The sequence below is a fragment of the Equus quagga genome, chromosome 3 (assembly GCF_021613505.1).
Source record: "Equus quagga isolate Etosha38 chromosome 3, UCLA_HA_Equagga_1.0, whole genome shotgun sequence".
Classification (NCBI taxonomy): domain Eukaryota; kingdom Metazoa; phylum Chordata; class Mammalia; order Perissodactyla; family Equidae; genus Equus; species Equus quagga.
Window position 1 is genome coordinate 69,207,330 of NC_060269.1, and position 19,122 is coordinate 69,226,451.

The 19,122-nt window shown below is 43.4% G+C and overlaps 1 protein-coding gene across 1 annotated transcript in view; it reads right to left on the reverse strand.

Annotated features, from left to right (window-relative positions):
- PIWIL2 (piwi like RNA-mediated gene silencing 2) overlaps positions 1-9,019 on the reverse strand; it is a 72,050-nt gene extending 63,031 nt beyond the window's left edge. Inside the window, exons 1-6 of the mRNA XM_046656859.1 lie at positions 8,948-9,019; positions 7,013-7,211; positions 5,485-5,572; positions 5,199-5,337; positions 4,244-4,438; positions 3,270-3,380 (exon numbers count right to left, since the gene is read on the reverse strand). Coding sequence (XP_046512815.1) covers positions 3,270-3,380; positions 4,244-4,438; positions 5,199-5,337; positions 5,485-5,572; positions 7,013-7,204 — 725 coding nt within the window. The 5' untranslated portion in view covers positions 7,205-7,211; positions 8,948-9,019. The remainder of the gene's footprint in view (positions 1-3,269; positions 3,381-4,243; positions 4,439-5,198; positions 5,338-5,484; positions 5,573-7,012; positions 7,212-8,947) is intronic.
- Positions 9,020-19,122: the final 10,103 nt, after the last annotated feature.

Consider the following 19,122-nt stretch of genomic DNA (forward strand, 5'->3'; position numbering starts at 1 on the left):
GACTCCAACAGCAGCTTCTCTGCTACAGCTGGGCAACAGGATTGTGTGAGGAGCAGTCACCTGTAACTACTGCTCCATCTAGTGGTCATATTAAATACGCAGCTATATAGGACTGAAAAAAGAACTTGGACCCAACTGGGGATACTTGCCCACAGAAAATAGAAACCCATTAATTCCACCACCCAAAGACAACTGCCTTAACCACGCCAGTGTACATTCTTCCAGAATTCAGACCAGAGGGTTACTCATCTTCTGTAAAGGGTCAGACAGTAAACATGTTAGGCTTTACAGGTCATATAGTTCCAACAACCCGACTCTGCCAACATCACACAAAAGCACCAGAGACAGTATGTAAACCCACAAGCACGACTGTATTCCAGCACCGCTTCATCACAAAAACGGACGGTGGGCCAGACGTGACCCGCAGGCCAGCCACAGCACGCCCATCCCTGCTCTCGAGTCTGCAGAGATACACACTGTTTTTAAAAATATACACAATGGAATACTACTCAGCCATAAAAAAAGACAAAATTGGCCCATTCACAGCAACGTGGATGGACCTCGAGGGTATTATGTTAAGCGAAATAAGCCAGTCAGAGAAAGACGAACTCTATATGACTCCACTCATAGGTGGAAGTTAGTATATTGATAAGGAGATCTGATCGGTGGTTACCAGGGAAAAGGGGGGGTGGGGGGAGGGCACAAAGGGGGAAGTGGTGTACCCACAACATAACTAACAAAAATGTACAACTGAAATCTCACAAGGTTGTAATCTATCATAATATTAATAAAAAAAAAACAGGATTTTACTCTAACCCTGTTTCCACTCACGGAAATTTCAACTTTTTATTAATTCACTGTCATAAATGCTACAGCTTGAAAAACTCCAGTAGCAACTTTGTACAATGATTGTCTCATTCCATCACAGTGACACAGAACCTCATTCTATAGCTGCAAAGTTTAAACAAATCCAAGACTAAAAAGGGTCAAACGTGTTCAAGCACATGAAGAAACATTAAAAAAAAATCAAGTGATATCTAATACAGTTGTCCCAAAACTACACTCACATGTTAACATCACATTTCAAAACGCTTCTTCAAAAAGTTCCCACATACATACGGGGCACTGTGTCCTAAACACAGTATCTGCATTAGTCTTTCTAGGCTCCCGACAGGATGACCAGTCCACCGGAATCCATCCTCTCGGTACCTTCTCATGGCCTGGCATCGTCTTCGCATGGTGGCTTGCACAGCCCAGCTTTGCAACCTCAAAACCTACAGCCTCTGCGGCTCCTCCAGGCCCGGCCCACGCAGAGCCCTGTGGGCACTCACTCTCCCCTCCGTCTCGCTGACGCTTGTCCATCCATTTCCAGAGAAAAGGTTCTTCTCTCTTGTTAACGCCCATCTCCTTCCCTGACGTTCCCGAAGAGGCCCATTCCCACTATCCTTCCCGCTCAGGGGTTCCAATTCACCCTCTTTTCCGGCCTCTTCTCTTCACTTGTCCTCCATGCTCAGCTCTGCTTTCTCAGTGGGCACAGAGCTTTAGGGTAAGCCCACCACTTTCTTTTATCACGCCCTTTCTCATTTCTCCTGCTCTGTTTAAGTGGCCAATTCACTGGCTATTTCTCACATCCTAAGCTCTCCTTTGTTCTTTTAGTCTAGTTGTTTCTCCATAACTTTTTTTTTCTTTTAAAAAATTTTTATTTATTTATTTTTTTTAGGAAGATTGGCCCTGAGCTAACATCTGCCTCCAACCCTCCTCTTTTTTTGCTAAGGAAGACTGCTCTCTTCTTTTCTGTTTTTCTTTTCCTTTTCTCTTTTTGATAGTAGCCATCCTAACAGGTGTAAGGTAGTATTTCACTGTTATTTTGATTTGCATTTCCCTAATGATCAGTGATGTTGAGTGTCTTTTTCTCCATAACTCTTAACAAAGCTACTAGAAGATCACCAAGGGTGCTCTGGAAAGCAAATGGGGTAACTTTTTTCCCTGTGGCCAAAGTCAATCCCCTCCTCCTCATTCAAACTGGGCCCTTCCTTTGTCTTTTTTTTTTTTTTTTTTTTGAGGAAGATTAGCCCTGAGCTAACATCTGCTGCCAATCCTCCTCTTTTTGCTGAGGAAGCCTGGCCCTGAGCTAACATCTGTGCCCATCTTCCTCTACTTTATACGTGGGACGCCTACCACAGCATGGGGTGCCAAGCGGTGCCATGTCCGCACCTGGGATCCGAACCAGCGAATACCTGGCCGCCAAAGCGGAACGTGTGCACTTTACTGCTGAGCTACCGGGCTGGCTCCTCCTTCGTCTTCATGACCTTTCTCTAGGGTATTTTTCCCCTAACTGTTCCTTCCTTCTTTCACTCCACTTCTTCCTCATGTACCAATTAGTAGCTGTCCTTCAGAAATTCAGTCTTCCATGTTTTTTTTTTTTTTTGAGGAAGATTGGACCCAGCTAACATCTGTTGCCAATCTTCTTTTTTTCCTCCCCAAAGCCCCAGTACATAGCTGTATATCCTAGTTGTACGTCCTTCTAGTTCTATGTGGGATGTTGCCACAGCATGGCTTGATGAGTGGATCCAAACCAGTGAACCCTGGGCCACCAAAGTGGAGTGTGGCAAACCTAACCACTTGGCCGGCCCCTCAGTCTTCCATCTTGCTATTTTGTCCATAGATATTCCAAAATACTCATTCATTTTCACAATTCCAGCTAATAACCTCCAGCTAATGACTCTCCTGAGATTTTTTAAAAGAATACAAACTAATATGAATTCTTAATTTTTTAAAGGTATGACAAATCCAAAAGTTGATATAAAATTAAGGTCCTTTATGCTAAAATTTAACCCTAGAATGTTACTGGAGAGCCACCAAATGTCAGTATGAGACTCACGCAGGAAGGATCCAGGTTTTGTGGGGTGTGGATTTTATATCATTGGGGGAGAGGGGGCTCTCTTTAAGAAGAAGAATATAAAATTACAGATGGAAAGTAAGTTAAAAGGTCACGGAAGGGGTCTGTGCAAGTAAAAGACCCTGACCTTAAGCTTCACAAACTTCAGAATAAATCTATTCTAACTTCATACACAAAACTGTACCTAGGGAGTTAAAAATCTGAACTGCTAATACAGCTAAATACAAAACAAATGTTAACTTTAAACTTACTGTAAGGATCTGAGTATACGCATGACCGTGGGAGGAGGTGCATCAGGAATTATATAGAAAAAGATTCAGCATGTCCACAAGAACTGTTTCATTACTGCTCTCTAAACAGTGAACAATACCTGAAAGTCACGTGATACTGATAAACTGCCTCATTATGACACTGTATCTTGATAAGGTTTAATCCCAAAGACTGAGGTGTTCCTTTGGATCCTTGCTTCACAAAAAGCTCTCTGGAAAGTAAAAAACAAAAGCATCTACATGTACCAAAAACAAAAAAACAAACAAACCACACCACAAAAAAAGATTTGAGGAAGTGATATTTCATACTTTGCTTACAAGTGCACAAACCAAGACACACAAAAGCAAGCTTGGAGGACTAGAAGATAAACTCTTACCAATTTTTTTTTTAAAGACTGGCACCTGAGCTAACATCTGTTGTCAATCTTCCTTTTTTTTCTTCTTCTTCTTCTTCTTCCCAAAGGACACCCCCCCATCCCACCCCCGCCCCAGTACACAGCTGTATATTCTAGCTGTAGCATGTGGGACGCCGCCTCAACATGGCTTGATGAGCAGTGCCATGTCCGCGCCCAGGATCCGAACCGACCAAACCCTGGGCCACCAAAGGAGAGCGCACAAATTTAACCACTCGGCCACAGAGTGGCCCCAGCAATTTCTAATTAGAGAAGCAAGGTCACCCCGTTTGTCCTCGTAATATCACTGGGAAAGACCAGGCCAGCTAACTGAGAACACGGCATAGTTCTAGAGAGAAAGACAAACTGCTGCAACGTTTCTCCTAAATGATTTCCGTGTCTTCAACATGACAAAGAATTGTCTACGTCTGAATTGGGAAGGAAATGAAAAGTCCGGAGTCCACTCCTTGGTACACACTATACGTCATTAACCCCATTTCACTTCACCAAGAACCGTCCCACCTCTTTGTCATTTTCGCCACGGGCAAAAAAACAAAAAACAAACAAGCCGCAGTCGTACCACCCACGGAGACTTTAGACAGAAGAGAAACAGCATTCACAATACTCCGAGAAGGCCTCCTGCCACATCCTCACCAAGCAGAGAAGGCAGCATCCTGACTTACTTTTCCTTGTGTTCCGCAGTCCCTAGGGCAGGGCGATCCAGAGAGCACAGCGAGGGCGGAGGCAGGGGTGGCGGGGCGGGATCTAGAGGAGTGGGGCTGAGCCCCCCGGGGGTCTTAGACACTCCTCTGCCTATAGCACCAGCTGCTCTTCCCAACGGGAACAAAGACACATCCGCATTCCCTCTTCCAAGCATTCTGAAATGTTGACAAGAGGGGCAAATGAGGACTCTCTCAGTCATGCTTCTGTCTATGCCTCAGCTAAATGATTCCCTCAAGTCTACATTCTCTTCCCGCAGGACTCAACAAAACGGACCCAGGCCTCAGATTCTCTCCAAATCCAAGACGCCAACACGACTCATTCACCAACTGCTATTAATACTGACTCTCAGGGCCAACTTCCATAGCAGAATTGGGGTGGAAGTTTAACTCACCGGGTTAGAAAATCATCACAATCAGCTTGACTTCTTTTTTTTTTTTTGAGGAAGATTAGCCCTGAGCTAACATCTGCCGCCAATCCTCCTCTTTTTTGCTGAGGAAGACTGGCCCTGAGCTAACATCCATGCCCATCTTCCTCTACTTTATATGTGGGACGCCTGCCACAGCATGGCTTGACAAGCAGTATGTAGGTCCGTACCCAGGATCCAAACTGGTGAACCCCAGGCCTCCAAAGTGAAACACGTGAACTTAACCACTGCACCGCCAGGCCGGCACCTCAGCTTGACTTCTTCAGAGGGCAAAGGAAGTTGTGAACTGCTCAGTGGACAATTAGTTTTTATCCTTTTCTAATGATTGGATTACTGGCTCCTGACTACTCTTGGAAAATATCCATTCTTTAATATAAAACCATGAACTGTTTGTTTGTGACATAATACAACCCTTTTGAGAGTTTTTCTTTGGACTCACCAAGATGTTTCATGTGAATCTGACAGTAATTCGAGGAGGCAACTTTACCCACCTATTCCAACCAATGGAGGCCTCTGCCATCTTGCTATCCCCAGCTGCCAACACCGAAGGATCCAGAAAAGTGGGATGGGGTTCGTCTCTGTCCTTGTGCGCCATACGGGTAGACAAGCCTCGACCTAAAATGCCTCTACCTAAATGGAAGGGCCAAACCCCAGCTATAACTGTGAGTTAAACATGTTGTAAAGTACAATTATTTTTCTGAAGATAAACAGCAGGAATTTAAGAACAAAGCAATCATGCATACCACCACATTTTTTTCAAGTTAGTTTTCCACATACCTAAAGGAGGCATTCCCCGTTTCAGAGGGGTCTGGGACACCGTTTCAAGGCCCAGTCCTCGGAACATGGAGACCAAACCCACAGATTCCTATCGAAAGTCAAAGAGCAAAATCATTCTAAGATATAGTTGATAAACCCAGAAACACTGATGGTTTTCTTAAAAGTCTTGGTAAATAATAAAAATCGCCTTTTTCAAACTCTATTACTGTTATAATAAAGGATAAAAATATCTCATAAAAAGTTGTTTAAATACTTATAGTTTTTAAAAAACACTTAACTATGTCACATTAGGTTTCTAAGTATAGTTATAGTCCATGATTTGATGTACACTTATGACAGAATGCAAGAGAACAGAATTAACTTTCCTATTTTTGTAGTTTATTTCCTGTACACCCAAAGTAAGAGGGAACAAGCGTTCTGGTTAATAAATTTTCAAAAAAGCTGGATCATTTAAGACTATTAGAGGTTTGGGGTTTGTTTTTTTTTTTAACAATCTCCAAAAAAACTTGCTACTGTTTTCCTGTAGCAGTCTTGAAAGTTTACTGCTGTTCCACCAGTTACAGCTGCCACAGACAGACTGCAGCAATTCATCTGAGTAAAAGTACAGTATTACTGTCATCGATTTTTCTTTTCACACATTACAGTTGACACTGTCAACTCTACTTAAAATTGTCATAAATGCATTTCTAGGTTCTTCTTATATTTGCTAACTCTTTATTCTTTGTGATTTATTAATTATAGACAAACACAATTCTTAAAACTATGTATAATTAGGAGATTAACAACGCACATACATGCAAGTGTACACACAGCAGAAGCAATAGCTGAAGATCATCATTTTCTTTTTTTTTTTTAAAGGAAGACTAGCCCTGAGCTAAGTGCTGCCAATCCTGATCTTTGTTTTTCTGAGGATGACTGGCCCTGAGCTAACCTCCATGCCCATCTTCCTCTACTTTACATGTGGGACACCCACCATAGCATGGCTTGCCAAGTGGTGCCAGGTCGGCACCCAGGATCCAAACTGGTGAACCCCGGGCCACCAACGCGGAACGTGTGCACTTCACCACTGCACCACCAGGCTGGCCCATCATTTTCTTTAATGATTTGGGCAGAGCCTTCTGAAAGGAACCATTCTTAACAATTATTACCTGAGGGGCAGGAGTGGCTGCTAATACCACAGAGCCAAACCCAGAGAGAAAATCTAAACACTCAGGAAAAAAAAGCTGTATCTTTAAACCTACCATTTACATATAAATGTATTTATATTTATGTTTATAGAAGCTGGAGAAATAAGGCATTAACCCAAGTCCATCCAGCATTCGTTATGAGGCACTTTTTCTAGACTCGCAGCTCTTAAGACTTGAAATATACGCCCAGAAGATGCAACTACTTATTAAAGGAAACAAACAAATGAAAACCAACTCTTGTTTTCCTACAGGGCTTCACAGTTTGCTAAGCACTGTGGAATCCATTATTTCCTCTGATGATAAGCTGTCATCTGCTATCACACTTCCAGATATGGTCTTACCCTTTGTGCTGGCCCACCCTGTGGGCTTGGTTCCTCTGGCTTTCCAAATACATGGCCTCTACCTGTAGGTCTTGCCCTGCCCAGAGCCGAGTCCAAAGGTTTAGGAGCTTGTGGCCAAGCGCCTGGCATCTGAACACGCTGAGATGGGTGCAGAGGAGAAGGGCCCCTGACGGGTGGTCGGACAGGATCCATTGAAAGGCTGCGGAGGACAGAGGTGTTGATCCTGTTCTCGTTAATTACCTGCCAGCATTTTATTTTATAAAGATTAAAGATTCCCAATTGCTTTCCTTTTCCTTTAAGACAGACTCACGAAGCACTAAAAAAAATAGTTACTTTGGGTCAGACTAGTGATACAACCAAGCTCCTATATCATACTCACTTCAAAAGCTTCTAATTACCCCAGAATATCCTAAACACTGTCCATGAGCAATCCCTTACATGCCAAGACCTCCTTGAAGTACTTACATTTCCTACCCAAACAGCCTCTCTGAGAACTCAGTCCTGTAAGACAATCACCTGTTGTAGAAGGAGGCACTTTTTATCTATGGGCATGATTTTGGTTTATAAGTAAGTTTATATTTAATATAGCCATGTCATAAAATTATTGTCAATAAAGATTTACGGATTTTGCTTTGGTTTTGGCCTCTCTATCCCCTACCAGAGTCCTAACCTTTTCCAGTCCATTACTGCATTTCACTATTCCACCTCCTTCGCTGCTTCTCTGAATCTCTATCCAATTCCTTTCTATAAAACTCTTCTTTCAAACTCCACCAGAACTGAGGTCTCCAGGGTACAGACCCTTTCTGCTTTGAGCCTACAATACCTGCAGCCTCTCAGGCAACATTTAACACCCTTCCCCCCCCTCCCCGCCCCCTCACCCCCCCAGTTACCAGGGGTGAGGCTCCTCACGCCCTCCACATGTCAGGTCCCCTGGGCCTCTTCAAAATCACTTTATAACCTATCCATTTCAGGACTCCTCTTCACTCTCCTGACCCAGCACTGACCACTGATGAAACCTTCTTAACTGAAGAGTTAAGTAAGCCTCTTCTTAACTTTTGCAAACCTCACTTAAGTACTAGCTACAGAGAAATCAGGCCACGCGTTGACTAACTGACACACAAGTCATAAATGAACCCTATAGGAGGAGGCAGTTGAGGAGCTGACAACATCTTTTAATAAATTACCCTCTACACTATAATGGCCCATCGTGCCTCCATCCCTCAAAGGCGACAGCCGTCGTCCCCTCCAACTGCTTAAACTACTTTTCAGTTAGCCTGGACTTCCTGCTCACGCCTTCCCAACACCACCCGAAGAACCCAGAATCCGTGGCCCAACTGGTTCACTATAACACCCACCAATTACAAGCTTTCTGGAATCTTCCTTCCTCCACCTCTCCCTCACCTCCATCATCACTTCTATAGATTCAGGCACCTCCTCCAGAAGGCTTTCCCTGGATGTGGATTTTCTCCTTAGATTAGTTACCAGACAGTTGGCTGACTATAAGGTCCAACAGGCACGGGCACGGGTCCCAGGACCCGCACGGCCTACCTTCCCTGCCTCTCCGGGCGCGTGCTCCAGGCTGGGGCACTAGGACCAGAGCCTAAGCAGCAGGCTGGCGCCCAAGGCAAACCCTATCCTCCTCCCACCTGCAAGAGTACCATTCCAAAAGCCAACAGCTCTGCTGGGGGTCCTACCCACTCTGTCCGTCCCGATAACACCCCCCACCCCAAAGTGCGTGTGAGTCCCTGTCTCCCGGGGCCACAACCTCCCACCTGGTCGAGGGCCTGCGTTCCTCCTACACACCCCGCCTCGAATAACGACTTCTTTTCCCCGCCCCATCCCACCGGGCCCCGGCCCCTCGCGCCTGGTGGAGGGAGCGGGTCCGCAGAGGGCCGGAGGGCCCCGCTCGCCACCACAGCTCAGGCGGAAGCCCACCTGGCCGGCCACGCGGCAATCTGGGCCTCCCCGACCTGCACACCACGCCCGACCACTCACGGGGCTCCAGCCCTGGCCGGCTCTGCCGGGCCTCGGGACAGCCCCCGCCACGCCCAAGGGCCCACGTGCTCCAACCCCAATTTCCGGTCCTCTGCGCCCCAGGGGCTGAACCCATTGGCCAAACGACGTGCCGCTCACAAGATTCAGCCGTCTCATTGGCTGTCTGCAAAAAGAGCCTCTCCCCTTCTAGCAGCCTGGCTCGACAAAGAGATTCATCCCCAAGGGCTACGCGGAATGGCATCCAGAAGGTAGGAGGGGACCTAAACGTTACCATGTTACCTTTTTAAGATCCCGACTCCCTTTCTGTGGCAATTCCTGTAAACAGATTTAGCTTGCATTCTCATGTTGAAACTGACTTGCCCCATCCTTCCCCGTTACAGGATATAGGGGATATACACGGTGAAAAGGAAAGAGTAAGCTTGAGTTTACGTTCAAACATAGAGTTGTGTGACCTCTGTGCCTCACTTTCCTCATATATAAAATAGGAATGAAAGCATCCATTAATGTGGTTGTACGGAAATGTACATACATTAATGAGATGATGTATGTAAAATATTTAGCACAAGAAGAAGATAGCCTGCAATAAATGTTGCCTATCGTTATTTATTGATGCCTAAATCTGTGAGCAAAGAAGAGCTTTCTTCAAACTATACAAAAATATTGGTGGTTAATTCTGCAATTAGAGAATATTTTCACCCAAGGAAGTAAAGATTTCTGCTCTTCTCCAACCATTTTGGCAAATAACTGCACCCCACTCCAGCCCCAGGTTTTTCGAGGTGGTTGGGGTCAAGCTTCGAGAGACGTTGGCTGGTGCTGTAGAGACATGCGAATGCTTTGCATAGAATAGGACTACAGAAGGCTTTTCCAAGCCTCAAATAGCTCATACCTTGTTTTAATCTATACATTCAAGGACTCTCCTCTCCTTCCCAAATCAGGAAAGAGTTTGAAAATCATTGGAGGGGAGGATTTCTAAAGCAGGAATCTAATTGACAGGATATCCTGTCACTCTCTGTAGATGTTATTTGTTTAACGTTATAAGTTTTTCTACCCCATAATCTCCCTACCTTAGAATGTTACAAAGTTATGTTATAATGACATATAGTCAGAATTCTGTTGCCCATGCAAACGTTTAGTAGCAAGTGCACTCAAAAACAGTTATACAAACTGTTTTGCAAACTTGACAAAGTCCCAGCTCCCTGTCCTTTTAGGTATTCTGACCAAACCTTGCATGAAAGATTAATTCCATACCCAGGAAACAATATTTTAGGGGCAGGAGTCAACAGATCTTCACAGCAGCAATTCTCAGATAATTTTCTGAAGCTCTTGGCTTTGGAATCTAAATCAAGAGCACCGTTATGAAGGGTAAATGCATTGAGTTCCCTGGATGTCTATATCCTGTCATGCAAGAGTAGGCGGCCTCTGTACAGTATTTCTAGCCAATCCATACATCATGAATACTACTTATTTCACCAAAGGAAAATACATATAGTCTCAGTGTTGATCGGAGATAACGATGGTTGAAGCTCTTTAACGTGTGGACATCTGCTTAGAATCTTTCAAAAGCTAATCAACCTCTCCTGGAGTTTATATCCCCCATCAGGGCACTTCAATGGTTAATTAACCATCCCTAGGATATCGATTAAAAATAGCACACACATGTCATACTGTTTAAAGTATTTACAGTTAAATTACAGATGATATTTTCATAACATTCAGTTCTGTCCACTTGGCCCTGCCAGGCTCTAAAACTCAGGATGAGGATGGCCCTGTAACTATATACAATTTGGATTTTCCCAGGAAGTCATGACTTAAAATGCTCTGGCCTTTTGTCCCCATAAGTACTTCTATTCTGATCATATATCCTGAATTTTTGTTGTTGTTCAGAAAGTAAGGTCATCAGAGCCACAGAAAGATTAAGGGCAGAAAACTACGTTACTAGAAACTACAGGGAGGATTTCATTGAACTGGACCCATGTCTGTAGTACCTCTGGGTTCCAGGCAGAAATAAATACAGATCCTTCCAGTCGAAATACACCCTCAACCTGGCCCCCAAAGTTCCCATGTAAAAAGCATCAATAGGGGCCGGCCCCGTGGCCGAGTGATTAAGTTCACGAGCTCGGCTTGGGCCAGGGTTTCACTGGTTTGGATCCTGGGCGCGGACATGACACTGCTCATCAGGCCATGTTGAGGCGGCGTCCCACGTGCCACAACTAGAAGGACCCACAACTAGACTATACAACTATGTACTAGGGGTATTTGGGGAGAAAAAGCAGAGAGAAAAAAGAAGATTGGCAACAGTTGTTAGCTCACGGGCCAATCTTTGAAAAAAAAAAAAAGCTAGCTAGCTAGATATAGATATAGATACATAGTTAGATAGATATCTCCTAATGGTTCTGTTTCTCTGGAGAACACTAATACAGATTTTGGTACCATGAAGTGGGGTGCTGATGTAACAAATACACAAAAATGAGAAAGGGGCTTTGGAACTGGATGATGGGTATAGACTGGAAGAGTTTTCTTTTTAAGATTGGCACACCCAATCTTAAAATCCAATTAACTTAAAATCCAATACAAAGATTGCTTTGATTGGCTTCTGGGGAGGTCTCAGACTGAAATGAGGAAGATGTTATTGGAAACTGGAGGAAAGGTGATTCTCGTTATAAAGTGGCAAAGAACCTGGCTGAATTGTGGTCTAGTGTTTTCTGGAAGGTAGAATTCACAAGCGATGAACTTGGATATCTAAGTGAGGAGATTTCTAAGCAAAGTGTTGAAAGTGTGACCTGGCTTCTCCTTATTGCTTATAGTAAAATGCAACAGGAGAGAGAGAGAAATTGAAGGAAAGATCAAGCAAAAAGAAACCAGAACTTAAAGATTTGGGAAATTCTCAGCCTATCCCATATTGCAAAAATGAGAAAGCTTGTTCTGGAGAGAACACCAAGTGTGTGGCTGGACAATCACTCCATTCAGAGATTGTCCATGATTAACTAATGGAGCCAATGGGTCATGTCAGCAGAAGCTAGGAGTAAAGATGGGATTATACCAGCAAAGGGACCAAAGGGAGCAGAGACTGGATGAAATAAAGGAAGCCTTTCTAAAAGAAAGCTTTGGATTTCTGGGATTCTATAGGACAGGACAGTAGAACTATTCAACATCTTTCAACCCTAAAGAAAAGGGAAGAATAACCCCAAAGATGATTCAGAGATCGTCAGAGCTGCCACTCCCACCACAAACCCAGGAAGCAAAGCTGTTTCCTCTTCACAGATTTGCAGCTAGAGAGGAACATTGCCTCAGGATGAATCACACTCAAGTCTCACCCAGACCTGATTTAGCTGTTGTCTGGATGGCACTTTGGACTTGGATCTAATGCTGGGATGGGTTCAAGCTTCAGGGCTGTTGGGATGGGGTAAATGTATTTTGCATGCGAGAAGGACGTGAATTTTGGGGGACCAGAGGGTGGGATGTGATAGACTGAATTTTGTCCCCCTCCCAGTTCATATGTTGAAGCCTAACCCCCAATGTGACTGCATTTGGTGACAGGGCCTATAGGGAGCTAATTCAGATTAAATGAGGTCATAAGGGTAAGGCCCTACTCCAATAGGATTGATGTCTTTATAACAAGAGGAAGAGATCCAAGAGATCTCTCTTTCTCTCTACGTGAGCAAAGAGGAAAAGCCAGGTGAGGACACAGCAAGAAACTGGCTGTCTACAAGCCAGAAGAGAGCTCTCACCAGAAACTGAGTTTGCCAGCATCTTGATCATGGACTTCTAGCGCCCAGAACGGTGAGAAAATAAATGTCTGTTTAAGCCGCCTCATCCACGGTATTTTGTTATGGCAACCCCAGCTGACTAATACAATAGTAAATATCAGCAAAGATGGTGTAGCGTAAGTGCAGGACATTAAGCTTTTGATGGCTAAGGCACCCATTTCAAAGACATCCATCCAGAGTAAACATGTCGCCAGCTAAACAACTAGATAAAGAACCAGGCCACACCCACCCATGGCTTTAGAAAGCCCTGGGGAACTCTGACCTCTTGAGTGCCCCTGCTTTTCCCTTCTCGCACCCTAGTTCCTGCCCTTATGTTTTAAATTAAAATAGTGAACCCACAAACCCTAGGCACCCCACCCTTGATACTAAGAAAGGCAGAGCCCCAGGTCTGTGCGGTCACGCTCTCTCTTTCTCTCTCCCTGACCTTGCTGCGTGGCCTTCAGGCATGCCAGCTACTCTCCAGAACCTGTGAGTCACAAACCTGGCTTTTTCAAAGTTCCCTGAGGGCTGTTGCTGAGGTGCGTCTTGTGATTCTAAGAGCCACAAGAGTCAGTCCAGCCACAACACTGGCTCTCATCAGGGAAATGTCTGTGAGCGCTCGCCACAAGTAGTACAGGCTCAGGTGAGTGCCCCCAGCCATGCCTGGGGCATCACTATTAACAGGCTAAGACCAACACAAAACAGATGTGGCAAAGCCAGAACTCTGATGCGTTGCTAGTGCGAATGTAAACAGTGCAGCCACCTTGGAAAACATTTGGCAGTTTCCTAAAAAGTTAAATAAAGGGGCTGGCCCCGTGGCCGAGTGGTTAAGTTCGCGCGCTCCACTGCAGGCGGCCCAGTGTTTCGTTGGTTCGAATCCTGGGCGCGGACATGGCACTGCTCATCAAACCACGCTGAGGCAGCGTCCCATATGCCACAACTAGAAGAACCCACAATGAAGAATACACAACTATGTACCGGGGGGCTTTGGGGAGAAAAAGGAAAAAATAAAAAAATCTTTAAAAAAAAAAAAAAAAAGTTAAATAAAAATGTTACTATAAGAACCAAATCCACTTCTTGGTAACTACCTAAGAGAATTGAAAACATATGTCCACACAAAATTTGCATGCAAGTGTTCATAGCAGCATTATTGATTAGAGTCAAAACCTATAAACATCCTAAGTGTCCATCAACTGGTTAATAGGTAAACAAAATGTAGTATATCTATGCAATGGATAGATTCAGCCATAAAAAGGAACAAACTACGGTAGACCCCCCTCCCCACCTTATCTGTGGTTTCACTGTCTGCAGTTTCAGTTACCCACGTCAACTGTGGCCCAAAGATATTACATGGAAAATTCCAGAAATAAGCAATTCATAAGTTTTAAACTGTGTGCCCTTCTGAGTAGTCTGATGAAATCTTGGGCCATCCCACTCTGTCCTGCCCAGGACATGAGTCATCCCTTCGTCTGGCATATCCAGGCTAAATACACTACCTGCCCGTTAGCGCTTAGTAGCCATCTGGTTATCAAATCAACTGTCAGGTTATTGCAGTGCTTGTGTTCAAGTAACCTTTATTTTACTTGATAATGACCCCAGAGTGCAAGAGTAGTGATGCTGGCAATTGGGATATGCCAAGGAGAAGCCATCAAGTGCTTCCATTAAGTAAAAAGATTAAAGTTCTTGGCTTAACAAGGTAAGAAAAAAATCATATGTTATGGTTGTTAAGAGCTATGGTAACTTTCATTACAGTATATTGTTATAATTGTTCTATTTTACTATTAGTTATTGTTGTTAATCTCTTAGTGTGACTAATTTATAAATTAAGTTCTATCATAGGTTTGTTCGTATAGGAAACAACAGCATATAGAGGGTTCAGTACTATCTGTGGTTTCAGGCAGGCACTGGGGCTCTTGGAAGGTACCCCAGCAGATAAGGGGCGACTATGCCATGGATGAATCTCAAAAACATTATATTAAGTGAGTGAAACCAGACACGAGACCATATATTGTATGATTCCATTTGTATGAAAAGTCTAGAAAGCACAAATGTATAGAGAAAGAACGTGGAAGAGTCATCGCCAGAACTGTTAATGGACCTGAGGGATCTTATTTGAGTGATGAACATGCTCTAAACCTGACTTCTGGTGAGGTGTGTACAACTCACTAAATTTACAAAAAAAGTATTGAATTGTATACTTAAATAGGGTCAATTTTATCATATATAAAATACACCTTAATAAAAGTATTTTTAACAACCCACAATTAGGAAACAAGCAGTAACTACAAGGAACAGAACCAGACCCATAAAGATTTCAAAAAAAAGAATCATTGGGGGCTGGCCCGGTGGCGCAGTGGTTAAGTTCGCACATTCTACTTCGGCAGCTCGGGGTTCACCGGTTCGGATCCCGGGTGCATACATGGCACTGCTTGGCATGCCATGCTGTGACAAGCGTCCCACATATAAAGTAGAGGAAGATGGGCATGGATGTTAGCTCAGGGCCAGACTTCCTCAGCAAAAAGAGGAGGATTGGTGGCAGATGTTAGCTCAGGGCTAATCTTCCTCAAAAAAAAATAAACAAATAAATAAAAGAATCACTGGACATACAATATAAATAAATCTTTAGTATGTTTTAAGAGGGGCCAGCACGGTGGCGCAGTGGTTAAGTTCGCACGTTCCACTTCGGCGGCCCAGGGTTCGCTGGTGCAGATCCCAGGTGCAGACATGGCACTGCTTGGTAAGCCATGCTGTGGTAGGTGTCCCACATATAAAGTAGAGGATGATGGGCATGGATGTTAGCTCAGGGCCAGTCTTCCTCAGCAAAAAGGGGAGGATTGGTGGCAGATGTTAGCTCAGAGCTAAACTTCCAAAAAAAAAAAATTAATATGTTTTAAGAAATAAAGGTGGCAATTAAAACTATGAGTAAAGAGCAAAAGCTATCAAAACTAACTAGATAGATTTGAAAAAGAACTAAAATAGAAATTCTAAAACTGAATAATATAAAAATTGAAATTTAATATTCAAAGGAAAAATTACACAGGAGAATAGACATGCCTTAAGGGAGATATCATGAATTAGAAGATAAATCTGAAGTAATTACCCAGAATGTAGCACAGAGAGACAAAGAGATGGAAAATATGAGAGTTGGAGAGACACGGAGAGCAGCTAGACTAGAAGGTATGACAGAGTTTGAGAAGGAGATAATATGGAGAAAAGAGGAAAGAAAATATTTAAAGAGTTAATGGCTGAGAATTTTTCAAAATTGATGGAAAATACAAATCTTTAGAATCAGGAAGCCCAATGCATCTCAAACAGAAAAGTAGAAAGAAATCTACACTTAGCACATCATAGTTGTGTTGCAGAATACCGAGGCCAAAGAAGAGATCTAAAAAGCAGTCAGAGAGAAAACACACGTTAGCTATAGATGAAGGAAAATTGGCTCAATGAAAGAAGCCTGGAAGACAGTGGTATACCGTATCCACAGGCCTGAAACGTTAAGGGGAAAATACCTGTCAATCTGGACGTTGCACATCCAATGAAATTTTCTTTCCAGAACAAGAGTAAAACGTTTTCAGATAAACACAAACTGAGAGATTTACCTCCAACAAACCCTCTCTAAAGGAATTTCTTAAAACTAAAATGAAGAAAAATGAGCCCAGAAGGAAACTCTGAGATGAAAAAGGAATCATAAGTAGTTGGCTGGGGCCGGCCCTGTGGCCGAGTGGTTAAGTTCGCACGCTCAGCTTCGGCGGCCTAGGGTTTCGCCGGTTTGGATCCTGGGCGCGGACATGGTGATGCGGGGTCAGTGAGCCGAGTCGTCGAAAGAAAGATTTCTTAGACTCTTAAGATCTGGCAGTAGTGCTCTTTTATTTAGAGAATAGTATAGAATAGCATGGGGACAGGACCCATGGGCAGTCAGAGCTTCTGCTGCTGCTGCTGTTTCTGCTGCCCCTGCTGGCATGGGGACAGGGCCCATGGGCAGGCAGGGCTGCTGGTGCTGCCCCCGCTGGCATGGGGACAGGACCCATGGGCAAGCAGAGCTCCTGCTGCTGCCCCGAGTTGAGGGTTAGGGCTAAATTTAAGGCATAGGTATATGATTCATCTCTTTACAAGTCAAAGGAAAGAACATGAAAAAAAGTTAAAATGGTATCAGTGCAGGTGGGGTCTGGTCATTGGGTGATCCCATGACTTTTAGACAAGAATCAAACCAGATTAAGTAAAGGTTAGAAAGGTTAGACGCCACCACCCTAAAACAGTTACATGAGATTGCCAGACAGCAACCAACTTAAGTTCTTGCCTTCCCCATTAAGAATTTCTAGGGATAAGGTCATTTCTCTTCTTCTTCCTGGTACAGAGAGGGAGGCACCTTTTACAGACAGAGATTTACCTTACAAATGTAAATGTGTCCCAACAAGGGCAAGTTCCATTCCTCAGAGCCTCCTTCCCTGTCCCAGTTTATCAAAAGCCATCAGCCCCAAACAATCCCGATGCCAAAGAGACATATCCTGGGGTGGCCAATTTCAGGTCCCTACAAGGTCATCCCCCCTTCCTTCACAAGTGCAAATGTCTCTCAAAAGGGCAAGCAAAATTCCAGTCCTCAGAGCCTGCTTCTCATGTGCAGTTTTAAAAGTAACCAGCCTAAAATCCTCATCATAAGCCATTTTAAAATTAAGCAGCCTAAAAATCCTCATCAATGGCACCAATGATCACACCATGCTAAGGTGGCATCCCACATGCCACAATTAGAAGGACCCACAACTAAAAATACACAACTATGTACCAGGGGGCTTTGAGAAGAAAAAAAAGAAGATTGGCAACAGTTGTTAGCTCAGGTGCTAATCTTAAAAAAAAAAAGTAGTTGACTGAATGAAGTAATAATAATAATATCCAATAGGTGGGTGGCTTAGCCTATATTCCTCAGAAGGCAGATCCTGAGACAAAGGTTTAGGGCAAGTATTTTATTGGGGAGTGTGATCTCAGGGAACAGGAGTGAGGGATGGAGGAATGATGCAGGCAGGGAGAGAGAGCTCGTTCAGGGATGCATTATTAATTTGGCCACTGCCACAAAGGTCTGGTTGCTCATCCCTCAGGGTCATTTGAGAAGCCCTATGAAGTACATGTCAAGACTACTCATCCTGGGGGAGAAAGGGAGTGCGTGTATCCATTGAGTTTCTCCTCTCCCTTGGTCAAAGCCTCACCTCAAGGAGTGTTAACCCCTTATACTTTCTAGGTGCACCGTGGTGTTCCATGACTTGGCACCAATACAGAAGCTTCAGGGCAGAAGGCAGGAGATGCACAGGGCAAGCCTGAGGCTAGACAGTATCGTGTTGTATCTGTGCAGACCTGGTGAGTGCCCACAGAGAAGTGCTCACCACAGTGCTGGCTATATAAAGAGACAGGTAAGACTGACCGTAATGAGGGGTAAGAGCTGTCCAATACAGTGAAGTTGAAAAAAAAAGATAAAGCCAAGAGGTTAAGAAAAATAGCATGTAAGTCAGGAGGGAAGTAATCAGAATAAAAGCATAAGGTTCTGGACGAGGGTAATAATGATTAAGTCTACATTCTCCAAGTATGCATATTAAAATTTTTTTAAATATTTAAAAATATTTTAACTGAGGTATAATTGACATGTATTAGTTTTAGACATACAACATACTAATTTGATATTTGTATATATTGCGAAATGATCACCACAATAGGTCTAATTAGGATCTGTCACCTTACATAGTTACAAAAAATTTTTTTTTCTTGTGATGAGAACTTTTAAGATATACTCTCTTAGCAACTTTCAAATATGCAATACAGTATCGTTAACAATAGTCGCCATGCAATACATTACATCCTCATGACTTATTTATTTTATAACTAGAAGTTTATACCTTTGATCACCTTCACCCATTTCTCTCACTCCCCACCCCCCACCTCTGGCAACCACCAATCTGTTCTCTGTATCAATAAGCTTGATTTTTTGTTTTTGTCTGTTTGTTTAGATTTCACATATAAGTGAGATCATATGGTATTTGTCTTACTCTGTCCGACTTATTTCACTTAGCATAATGCCCTTGAGGCCCATCCATGTTGTCACAAATGGCAAGATTTCCTTGTTTTTTATGGCTGAATGATATTCTATTGCACATATATGCCACATTTTTTTAATCTGTTTATCTATCAATGAACACTTAGGTTGTTTCCATATCTTGACTATTGTAAATAACACTGCAGTGAACATGGGGGTAAATATGTCTTTTCGAGTTAGTTTTCATTTTCTTCAGATAAATACCCAGAAGTAGAATTGCTGGATCATTTGGTAGTTCTATTTTAAAATTTTTTTTAAGAAATAAAATGCATATATTTCCAATCAGTAGAGGA